Source organism: Tetrao urogallus, assembly GCF_951394365.1.
Source record: "Tetrao urogallus genome assembly, chromosome: 3".
Classification (NCBI taxonomy): domain Eukaryota; kingdom Metazoa; phylum Chordata; class Aves; order Galliformes; family Phasianidae; genus Tetrao; species Tetrao urogallus.
In genome coordinates this window covers 49,528,335-49,540,939 of record NC_136815.1, presented here as the reverse complement: position 1 = coordinate 49,540,939, position 12,605 = coordinate 49,528,335, and the positions used below count along the sequence as shown (strand labels likewise).

Below are 12,605 nucleotides of genomic sequence, written 5' to 3'. Positions count from 1 at the left end.
TCAGCATTGCTTGGGACATTTTCAACTTAAAATTCACTTTGGAAAAGAAGGTTTTGCTTGCTTATAATGAAATCGTTTGCCTAACTGAAATGAAATGTCTTCTCACGTTGAAAGTCCACGCACAGTGAGAAGACCGTCAATCAATACGACTCACTGAACAGTGCGATCATTTCATAAACTGAAGCAGATAGTAGCTTATATGTGGGAATGGAAAGATTTCCATTTGAAATGTCTGTGGTAATTAAAAAAAAAAAACCTTTAGTATTTGAAAATTATTTTTTTCCTTTTGTCTGGCATAAAGGAATAGTAGACTTTTTTTTTCTTTTTGCTAATGCAGTGCATGATATTAGAAAAGGATTAAACTGATAATATTCAAAATTATTTGGAGGAATCTTCTGCTTCAGATAGCATTAACTGTTAAAGACTATAGGATTTCTACCGGCTGTCCACCCACTGAAAAGTTTCAGTATAAAGCAATGCAGTGTTCTTTGTTGTTTAAGTAAACCTGACTGAATCAAGCACATTGTTTTTAAAGATTTTCACATTTGGGACATTTAAACTCCATCCTCGCTCACCTTTTGAGCACATACCCACGCCAACTGGATAGTCTCTACCTTTGATTATACTTACTGGGCTCATTCCCGTCAGGCAGTGGTCAAACCTACTCAACCTGTGTTTAAACAGTTTTCTGTGCACAGTTTACATACCATCTCATCTCAGGAAAGTAAAGAGATTGTGCCCAAACTACCCAAATCTCTAATCTTAACAGAGGACTCACATATGCATGGCAATATAATAATGTGCCCGATCTAAGGCAAGAGGGAATTAACAAAAATGACAGAATTTAAACAGAAATATTGCAAACATTTCCTTTCATCATTTTCTGACCTAATCTAGCATGACTACAGACCAACACAATTGCAAAAGGGTCCACACTCAACTGCGCTCTACCTCATCTTCCCCTTTTGCAGCTGAAGAAAAACTTCACCTTTCAGCCAGAGACTTACAGTGTCCTGGATTGAACAGATATCCTTTCTGAGGCTTGTTATGGCTGGTAAATGTGAGAAGTTGACAATCTCCTAAACAAATTAATTATTCAGTGCTACCAAAATGCTACACTATCAGGGTAGTTTAAAACACACAAAACAAAAACCAGCAAAGAATTACCTGCGTTAAGATGAAGAGCCACTCTCTCTTTGGCATTCAGTACAACATGTTGCTGTTTGGCTACCAGCCACCCTGACGCTCCTTCTTCCTACCCCTGCTTTGTGGTGCTTATTATCACTTACTGACAAACACAGCTGTGCCAGTTAGCATTCTCCTTTTTTCCAGATTTAATCAGGGGCTTCAGACTTACTAAGGCCTCTTTGCATGTGTCTTTAGCACTAAAAACATGTTAAAAATCCTCCCTCGCTAGCAACTACTTTACCCACCACAGTTTCGAGGTGGATTTGGCCTGCTGGTGGCTTGCAGAAAAAGTTTCCAAACTTGCTTCTACAAGGACAGGCTGGAAATTGTCTTTTTCAAGATGAGTTGTCTGGACAATCTATGTTCATGAGCAACTAGCTAAAGAGATACTCACTGAGGTTGATATGACCTCTGCATGGATGACGATTTAAATAAAAACTGATCAATGTCTTTGATGAATGGAAAAGTACTCAACAACCAAAACAATGGAGAATTCTGCTTTAAATAAGATTTTTCTTGTAAGCTGAAAATTGCTGTGCTCCCATGCACGCCAGCACCAAACCCTTTCCTGCACAGAATACTGCTATACAAAATGCAAAGTGCTCGCTATCTGTAGGCTTTCCGGATTGAAAAAGATCCAACAAGGTGAAATCTGGAGTCACAGAAGCACAATTTGATGTTAGAGACTAAAATCTCTAACAGAGGCTTTTTGTTACTATACTAAATTGCGCTTAGTCCCTGAGCCACATTTTCTCACTTTGCAGAACTACTGGGAGCAGGTTGACCAGTCCACAGTCAGAAACATTGTGCTTCTCTGAAATTATGTTAGGGAGAATAGACGTCACCAAAACTTCCACAACACTAGTGCTGTGTCTTGCCCAATTTACTTCCCCAACCCCTGGCTTCTATTCCTTATATCTTGGCTAAGGCAGCAGGAGGCAGTGAGCAAGGGGGCTGCTTTGCTGACCTCTAGACTGAAACAGCCCTTGTCTCCTGGCCTGTAGAGTTTTATGTCTCCATCAGCTCTGCGGTGTGGGTCGGTGATGACTCGCTGGTGGTGAATTTCTCGCTCCTCTCCACGATCTTGTTTGAGCTGCCACTCCTTCTGATCCCTCAGTTTGGACTGTTAGGTGCATGGGCAGTTTGTAATAAAAGAACAAAAGGACAGGAGGGAATAAAGAAAACAAAAATGGGTAAGGTAGACGACTGAAAAACTACAAGACAAAGAAAAGCGTGAACAGAAAAAACAACTTAAACACAGTGGCATAAGAAAGTGAAGAGAACAAAACTAAAATGAGGATGAGCAAAATGATGGGCTGAAACATCTGAAAAGCAAAAAAGAGAAAGAGAGGAAAAAAGAATGCAAACACTGGTTATGAGGCGCATGCAATGAGGATGCATGAGTCAAACCAACAGCAAGCATACAAGTCATGAAGGATACGGGATACAAAGCTCTTCCTTCCTTACTTGTGCTGTGCAGAAAAGCCATATCCAGTGTGGCAGCTGTGGCAGTTTAGACATGCGCCCATAGGCAAGGCTTTAGGCAAGGCAGTCCTTCGCTGGCTACAGTGCTTCTCACCCGCTGCTCGGTTAGGGGAGTGAGCTGTAAGCAGGCTTTTCAAAACATATCACTTAGAAAATGGTGGTTGGGTTGGGTTCTTTTGGCAAGGCTTTTGAGAACATGCCTGACCCTTTTACCGGAGAGCACAATAAAGACCTCCACGCATTTCTTAGAAAGGCTGCTAAATTACTTTCATTAGGATTTTTTTTCTTTAAATTAATCTCCTCTTTCACAGGGAAACACTGCTGTTACACACAAAAAGAACACAGACCTCCATAGTACCAGTGGATTAGCTTTTTTTTTTTTTTTTTTTTTTTTGCCATGAGGAACCGCCTCTAAATCAAAAGAGTTGTGCAAACAAACAAAAGAAAAATCCTATAAAAGTGTCTGTTTAATATTACACACTTTAATATATTGCAGGTCTAAAATCATAACAAAGCAGCTGTGAGGAAAATTAGCTCTAGGGTAGCAATGCCAGCAAGAAACAGAAAGGATAAATAGAAAGAGGACAAACAAGGGGCTGACCTACCTGAAAGTCTGTGATTAACTCCTTCCCCAGGTTACCAATGGGAGAGTCTCGTGACATAGACGTCATCGTGGATAGGAAACTGGAAGACTCTGTGAGATGGGGAAGAGGTGAGAGGTCCTCCACCTGCTCCTTAAGGCCCTCCCCTATGTGATCAACCTTCTCCAGGAAGGTCTGTAGCTCTTTCCGGAAAGATTTCATCCTCGCATTGATAGCATCCAGAAGCTCTGGTTCATGCTTATCTTCTTCCTTTCGCTCATCACTTTTGAAATCCTGCTCAGTGGATGGGCTGCTGGTTATATGCACCTTTGCATCATAAATCAAGCTGTCTGTGTCAGTGATAAGACGATCTACGGTCCTTTCGAGGCGTTCGGCCTCACGTTTGATGTTAATTAAGGACTCGGTGTCCTCTTTTGCTCGCATGAAGTCGGTGGAGCACAGGTCACTGACTTCTGATGGCTTCCCACTCCCAAAACCTGATGTCTTCTCATAAATCTCCTCGGAGTCACTCTCACCCCCGATCGGCCCCTCTCTCTTTGGCTGGAGCGGGCGACCTTCTTCGCTGTCGCTCTCCTTCTTACCCGCATCGCTGTCAGCATCGCTGTCCCTGGGGCTGGAAGTGCGCAAGCCCAGGTGGGAAGCAAGGTCATACCGCTGCACATTGGACATCAGGACCCTGTTCTCGTACTGCAGCTTCATCACTTTCCCGCTCAGCTCATTGATCTGCAACCTGGCAGACTTCAGCTCCTCCTGCAATGGCCCGCCGCACTTGGACGCTGCATCCTCCAGCCAGCCCGGCTCCTGGCCTGGCTCAAACTTGAATTTGTTCAGCTCATTGGTTAGCTGTTTGTTGTGATCCTCAATTTCGGAAATTGACCGCCTCAGCAGTTCTGCTTCCTCTTCCACAAACTGCAGGTGTCGGCGCAGTTCCGTGGCCGACTCCACAGAGTCGCCGTAGGGTGAGGTAGGAATGCTTGAAATGTGGTCCCTGCTGAGACACTCTTTCTCATACTGGCACCTCATATCCTCCATCTCAGCTTTAATCCCCCTGTTCTCCACCTCCAGTTCCACTATTTTCCTGCCCAGTATGTTGGCCTCCTCCTCCACCAGCTTCAGCCGAAGCTTCAGCTCAGCCTCTCTGGTACTGGGTGGGCCTCCAGCCTCTCCTGTAGGTAGAGGACTGTCCACATCTCCATAGATGGATTTGTATTTCTGGAGCTCCTGCTCCAGCTCGTCCTTCTCTCTCCCCAGCTTGGCCATCTTCTTACGCATCAGCGCTGCTTCCTCTTTGGCAAACTGAAGCTGACACTTCAAATCAGCACTGTCCTCCTGCCAAGAACAAGTCCCGCACCAAAACAACATTAGAAGAGAAGCACAAGCAGTTGCTCGCTTTCCAAAATCTTTCCTTCCCACCCTCTGAGCCATGTCTGCTAGGAAGACAAACATTACAGAGACAGCGCCACACAAACCACACAGTTGACACGTTTCATGGTTTGGTCCTGGTTAAATTTGCAAAGCAGCTTGACCAGAGTTAAATAGAGAAATAAAAATCAGGTGCAAGTGTTCAGTGATGCAGAAGTGCCAGTGCAAAGGTGCTCATTGGTGCTCAGTGTTTAATTTTTCTCAAATCCTGAGCAAATTTTGTGGAAAACAAGAATGACTACATTGGAAAGGTGTAGAGATTTGTTGGCACTTGATTTTTCACACTACATTTGCTCACTTTTATCATGAAATTAATCATGAAATTAAAACTACTCTAACAAATTTCCCTGTCATAATCCCAAACCTTGGGCTTCTTCAGCTTGTGAAGCACAAAAACACGTGCTAAGCTGCACAGTTGTCCTGCAAAGTGAAGAAGCACTTCACTGTGTTCTTTAACTGGATCTCACAGCACTGTGAGAAAAAGATGGAATACCTAGCTCCCTTTCAGCATAGGAAGCACTACTGTTGTCACTGCTGTTGTTATTATTAGGATGGAACACTCTTCCTGCTACAGACAACTACTCACAAGGGAAAAGGGGAAAAAAAAAAAAAAAAGGAAAAAAAAATCATTAAATCACAGTCATGTTCAAACCCATCCCATGCGAAAATCTGCACTATTTTCTAGAAGAACCAATGTATTAAATAAGAGTTTAATTTTTTTTTTTTTTTTTTTTAGTTGGGCATTTTGAAGTCCTAAATGTCACTCTGATGAAAACTCCAGTGTGCACTGTGCTGTAATTGTGCTGAAATAAGAGATGAGGATAAATAAATTCTAAGCTGATGAACAATTTCTTTGCATGAATCACTTTCATGAATTGTCATGGAGATACAGGCACTTGGCCTTATAAGAGACACATTTATCAGCATTAGCAGCATAATGGAAGGCAGGCTTTGAAAGACGATCTCTGGAGACAGCAGATTTCATCATTGTTGTTAGGCCATGTGGACATATGTGCAATTATCTATGGAAACTTCGATTCAGTCTCTGTGGCACTGTTGTCTTTCACAATCACCATTTTGTTACAATTCCTAATAATGACAACCAAATCCAGAAGATTACAAGACTGATGTTAATTGTTCACCCAGATCAGCCTATTAGAAGCAAAAAAATAACAAAACTAATTATGGTTCAGCAATCTGAGGAAATAATTTAATTTCTAAAGTACACAGTCTTTGCACATTGGTAATGGTGTCTTTTATGTTACCTCAATTAATTTCTCCTCATCCTATTTAAATATATACTAATTATGAATTATGTTGTAATTTTAGCTGTTCATACTGTGTCTGTTAATACAGACACAGAAGTAATCAATTGCATATTTCTAAATTCATCATATTTCCTACTGATTTTGCTTCAAGCTTCATGTGATTTTAAAATACTAAATAGTGGGGAAAAAAAAAAACAACAAACCCAACTTATATGCTAATTCCATCATATGGTTAAGCAACAGTCAAAGTTCCTATTCATGTGTGGTTTTCTGTGATAAGCCGAAGTCTGCTTATCAGAAAGCTGACATCAGCTGACTAGCTAAAACTCTGGTTGTGTTTCTGGCCACTTTCTGGCACTAGTAATGTGAGTTCTATATGAATGAAGGCAAGATGCATATAACCAACTACAAGTAGAGTCCAGGAGATGTTTTTTTTCCCATTCTCTCTTTTCGCATATACACATCTCCTTGCCATGCTGACACATATGTGCAAACTGCTTTCCTCTTGATGAATCTGAATTGCAAATTAAGTATCCCATAAAAGATTACAAGGAAAAGTACATACAGAGCACTGCTGTAAACATCTCTCAAATATTTCCTTACTTGTCTGTTAAAAGCTTGGAAATAATTATATCTGGCATTTTCCTCACTCTGTGATTCAGTGTCCTTCTCCATGCTTGCTGTCCAATTTGGCTGCAGGAGCCCAGTGGGCAGAGCGACTGCCTATAGCAGCTGCAACCATGCCCAAGGTGATGAGCAGTCCATGTGCACATCCTACCCAGGGCTCTGAGGGGTACAGGCAGCTCCTCCAGCAGCTGGATGGATTGACTGCAAGCAGTACCAATAGCACTCACTGCCTCATACTTGACACAACGCACTGTGCATTCTGAAGCTTTTGATGCAAAGGGAAGAGCTTCAGTGGATCTGGGATCAGGCCCATCACTGCAGCACAGCTCAAACTCAAGGCTTTCATGGTGGTAGCATGTTATTACAGCAGGACAAAAACAGTTATAAGTATTCTTCTAATGACATTATTTAATTGCTAGGTTTTGTCTACAGAAAAAAATAAATACCACATTTGTATTTTTTTTTGAAAGAGATGAAACAAACAATATATTTTTCATTAAACAAACACAAGCCTCACACTGAACAACAGAGCTGATGGATGTTAATCTCGCCTACTAAATATGGATCCCATCTGAAAAGGTGAGAAAGCTCTAGATCATCCACGCTTCCCAACCAGGGAATGTGACTACTGAAAATCCCATTCCCCAGACAGCTTTTTTTTTTTTCCTCCCAAAAGAAAAGAATGGCCAGGAGAGATTATCAGCGAGATCTAAACATGCCAGAAGGGTAGGATCCCAACCTTCATGCATCTGTCCCTCTGAAACTTTGTGTACAGAAATATCAGCAATTTCTTGATCAGTTGAAACCAAGCGGAAGGAGGAAGAGGGCAAGTCACCCACACAGGCAGGTAGAGTTTTGAAATGCAAGGCAAACCATAGTAAGGCCAAATCACAGAAATTACTGTTTGTTACAAGTTAAAAAACAAATACAACGAAAGCCAAAAATATAATTAAAAAAATATAAAAAGAAGGAGAATATAGTCTTTCCATTGTTCTGGAGGAACAAGAAGTTTAAGTCCCAAGGGTTGAAAGCTGGGCTATGGCTCAGCCTGAATGTATTTCTGTATTTCACATCCAGCATGTGGACACTTTCCTAAAAAATGTAGGGCAGACTGCTTTTAAAAAAAAAAAAAAAAAAGACAAATGACAATGCAAAAATGTAGAGTCATTAATGGTGCTCATCACTGGTTTTAGGGATTATTAAGGATAAACGGGAATTGATGATTGCTGATAGTGCATATTTGCATGCTATTGAACCACACCTCTTTACAGCACTACAGAGAGATGCTAATGAAAAAAAATAAGTCAAAAGGAGAAAGCCCAGATGTGCCCCTAAAGAGTCTGCAGTCTAATTTAGGCAAATGGAGAGCATGGAGATAAAGAAATGAAACTTAAATGAAAAAAAGGAACTTAAATTCATTATGCAATGTAAATGATGTGATGAGAACAAGGATCTGATCAAAAACTCCCAAACATGATATTTCTTTTCTGGCAAGAAGACACAAAGATAGATAGAGACCAACACCATCTCCTCTACCACCACCGGCTCACAGGAGCTGCCAGGCAGAAGATGGGGAAGCGTGTCAGGGTTGTGGATCCGACGACAGGGCGGTATAACCAGCACCCAAGCACCTGGTGAGCACCAGACTCCTACCTTGCGCTGGAGAACCACTTTTCTCTGTGTTTTGCCTGGTGCCTGGTACTTCCCAGGAAGCTCCACTTTGCAATTCTGCTGAATAAAAACTTTTTTCTTCAGTACTGCTAGAGGCAGGTAAGCATGACTAACAACTCTGCTTTTACATGACTTCTAGACAATCAGTTTAACATGTATTTCAGCTGTGCCCTGATGTGGACGTGATGTTGCCACTCATTTTTATGATGAGCTCCCAGTAACTAATAATACCATATCTGCTCTACGTTATACATATCTGTAGGTATGCAGGTGCACAAATTTACACAGTCTAAGTCTGTGGCCACTTTTCAGTCACTAAATATGTAGTAGGGACAAAGAGAAAGACAAAAAGGTTCATAATGCGGGCTTAAGTAAGCCAAGCCTTCAACTCCAAAGCTGTTTTGTGTCCAGCCTGAGGTATCTCAGTTTAGGTGTGTGAAACTATTTTAGCTATTTAGGGTGGCTACCCTTGAAGAGTAGTGCTACGAACTTGCCTGGCTGTGTCTGCACTTTCCCCTATGAGCCATGCCTCAGGACCCAGAGGCTGTTGGACCAGGTTGGGCACTTGGTGTGGTGTGCTCTTGTTTCAAACAGCACATTCCTCTGAACCAATACCCAGGTTCGCAGACTGCTCTGGGTAATTCCCTAGAGCTGGGAGACTGCTAGGACATGCCCTGACTGGATAAAGCATGTCACTATATAAGATTCTTTCTCTATCTTTCTTGCCCTAAAGAATTGCTTGGAAAAAAAAAAGTGGCTACTTTGTACAGTGCTATCACAGTGGTTCTCATTTTCAAATAAAAATCCTTTGCTTACATGGTGTACACACACGTGTATACAGTGTAAAGTCTTCTTCCCTGGGTGGTTTCTGGAATCATATTTTTGTGGTGCAGAGCTGACTCTGGGTTACTCCATTAATTTTGTGAAGCCCTTTAAAAGGCTTTCAGAGGCAAACTCCTGAGCTCCAGTGTCTGGATTTGGGCAGAGGAAGCAAGCACATGAATTCATTCTCTCTGCATTTTTCTGTATTTCCAGGAATGAGGGAGGGAAGGAAGGACAGTGCCTCCCACATACCCCAAATGACTCAACTGTGCCTTCATTTGTAATTTCCACGTGCGCACACATATATGTACATGTATCTTACATTTGCAGGAAAACAAATTTCTTCTGATCTCACTGATGACTTAACTCCCTGTAACAGGAGATGTAGGAAGAAAGCCCGTGCCCCATTTTAAGGTTCAATTAAGCTGTATTTGTACACACTCCACAGGGATGCTACCCCTGCTCTACCCTACAGGCAGAGACTACAGTTCCCGGACTGCCCACCACACCCCTTCAGCCGCACATGGAGCCCATTTCAAGTGCAGCATGTTCTAATTTATTACAGCTATTATTACAAATCAATGGGATTTTAAGGCTCCATTGGCTCCAAGGAAAACCATACGTCTCGGATGTGTGTACTGAGCCTGTCAAAGGGACAGCAGGGGAGGCTCAACCTTTCTCTAGTGAAGATAATGATGCCACTCTTGGCTCCCTCTGCAGCTAGGGGAAATGCTATCCGCATCCCTCTATCTATAAACAGTAACCGTATGGCTGCTGGGAAAGGCTTCAACTCCCACTGTCAGCACAAAAAACAAAGGAAACACAGCCCTGAGGAGGACCAGCCCAGGGGACAACAGAAAAAAAAAACAGTGTCCGGATGCAGATAAAGGGTCCAGCTCAGGCTCTGCCCTTTACCTGAGCTAGGGGAAGCAGTAAAATTGAACAGTTGCTGCCTGCCAAGTGCTGTCTGCCAAGCCACTCCTTAGTGCAATGACTTTTGCACCACGTATAAATTTAGCCGTTCCCTAAGCTGCGATCCAATTACTATGTGAGGCAAGGTGATTTTCTCTTCCTGTAGGAAACCTTCAGCCTGGCTCTGCTGATGAATGTACAGCAAACCAGAACGCTCCATGGTTTCGGGATCGTACTCCTGTCCTAAATTGCTTCTACATTATCTCTGGGAAGTCTCAATAGATTAAGTCCTAATTGCACTGTAGTTAATGCGTCTGATGGCCCTGTCAACACCCATAAAAAGACATGTTGAGTTCTATCATGTGATTTAGATCTAGATTGCACATTCTCAAAAACCTTACCTGGGTAAATGGTTTTTTTTCTTTGTGCATTTCTCTGCTGCCTCTTCTCTTCAGGGAACTCTGAAACAGAAGATTGCTGGGTTATTGATAAGCCAAGCACTGAGTCTGCAAGTTTGGCAGAGCCCACCATCATAAAACTAAATGAAGGGAAAGCAGGGATATTCTCCCGAGCAGCGGGGGTTTAATTTTTGGTATTAATCACTAAGAAAGCAAAATTATCAGGGCCTTGTCAGTGGGTTTTCTAATGCACAATATTTCACTCACATACACAAAAAAGAAAGGAATAAAATCAGTTAAAAGTTCACAGGTGAGAAAACCTCTTTTTCTTCTCCTCTGGACCACCACAATTTTTGTCAAAACTTTCTTTTGGTATGAAGCAATGATTTATGTTTGATTAATCCAGGGCAGAAGTCCAAGAATGTTACTCACAGTGGATGTGAAACACATTGTGGAAACCTCAGAGGAAAGCAAAACAGAAAAATGGAAAGTCAAGCACATTTAAGCTATATGGCATAATGTTGCTCATGAAGCCTCTCACCTCCAAAGCACAGCTATTCTCAGGAGGAGAAGGTGAAGCTCAGCCTAGTGTTTCACCAATCCTGCCAACCTTATGTTTCAGCACCAAGTTCAAACTGCTTTAAGACAGATTTATTTAGAAACCTCAAAAATTTGACTTTTGTTGGTTGAAGTATGTTAGTGTTACAGTAGTACAATAGATGTTAGGTAGGAAAGCAGCAACCTGGAAACCACAGAGTTGCCTGATTCAAAGCTGGCTACACCACTCTGCTGGCACCCAGAGTTTCAGCTTCTCTAGAAGCTGCTCCATGCACACAGGAGATGCAAATACGGGGCTCTCTGGCTTGCAGTGCTTCCCTTCAGGTACTTCAAGATCCCTTCATAGCGGCCTATGCCTCTAACATGGCCTTCAGCAGCTTGTAACACCTTCGCGATCAGAAAGTGCTCTGCTTGCTTGTCCCTCCAACAAGCAGCACAGCAAGCTTTGACACAGCTCAAGAGAAAATAGGATTCTTTCAGTCAATAAAAGTAGAGAAGGCTTGAAGGATGATGCTTCCTAACAATCAGCCCAACACTGTGTCCTCTTCCACTGACTACTTCACTCCACAAGGGGCAACGCTGAGACAAACCTTTGGCTGTCATGAGCTTGCTTGCACCAGTGCAGCTCCTGTATCCAAGGGGCAGAATACCCAACTCCATACCCAATGTTAACCCAGGGCAGGACTGCACATTTTTGGGGTGTATTTGAAGTTTACAGGTGCATAAGTGAGGATGCAAACTTCAAATGGGCTGCCTAAAGAAGCAGTTGTGCACCATCACGGGAGGCACTCAAGGCCAGGTTCGACGGGGGCCCTGAGCAGCTGAGCTGCTGGGGGGCAGCCCTGCCCATGGCACAGGGTGGGACTGGATGGGTTTTGAGGTCCCTTCCAACCCAAGATATTCTGTAATTCTGATTCCAGAGCTCAGCTAGGCTCAGTACAAGGTCTGCAAAACACAAGCCCAGCAAAGAGGAATAAGGAGGAGGGAGAGGCATCCTGCTAATTAGTTAATGTCCATTTTATTCCTGTCATCAGCTGACTGAGAACACAGTGTGAGCTTGGGGATACACACCGTGCAAATGCAAGCAAAAGCTTTCCGTGGCTTTGTGGCTTCTGACTGTTAAGCTAGGCAGCTACTACAAATTCTGCTCTTTGTTATACACAGTTAAGTAGTTAACGCTCATTCATATGCAGCACCATATGCCCAAGACATATTACAGTTTGGTTTTGCTAATCTGCTCTCTACTTTAATCTCAGGAAGTCCTATAACTAATGAAGCTGTGTTAGAGAAATGTTCTTTTTTTTTTTTTTGTAGATACTGAAACAGATTAAGGAAAAAAGACATTAAACACTACAAACATATGAAAACCTGCTACACAAGCTTAGCCAGGATAAACTGTTACTGCTTTTCCTTTTTCTATTTTCAGTGTGGCATTATTCTGAAAACAGAGATGTAACTGCAAGCGGCTGCCAGCCACTGTGCCTGCCCCAGCCCCCAGGTCAGTGGGGCTGGTCAGTGTGGCTGAAGAGCCATGGGGGCAGCCCTACTCTCATAACCTTTGCTCTTTGCGACTTCAGGCAAGAGTAGCATAAGCAGCAAGCAAGAGGATGCTGTCTGGTTGCTCATTCAGTTTGTAAGTTCTTGGAGTCAGA

The 12,605-nt window shown here is 42.6% G+C and overlaps 1 protein-coding gene across 1 annotated transcript in view; it reads right to left on the bottom strand.

The window, feature by feature from the left end:
* MTCL1 (microtubule crosslinking factor 1) overlaps positions 1-12,605 on the bottom strand; it is a gene marked incomplete at both ends in the record, with an annotated part of 98,405 nt that overhangs the window by 37,760 nt on the left and 48,040 nt on the right. The window contains 4 exons of the mRNA XM_079533618.1: positions 2,156-2,311; positions 3,279-4,604; positions 8,246-8,323; positions 10,399-10,458. Coding sequence (XP_079389744.1) covers positions 2,156-2,311; positions 3,279-4,604; positions 8,246-8,323; positions 10,399-10,458 — 1,620 coding nt within the window. The remainder of the gene's footprint in view (positions 1-2,155; positions 2,312-3,278; positions 4,605-8,245; positions 8,324-10,398; positions 10,459-12,605) is intronic.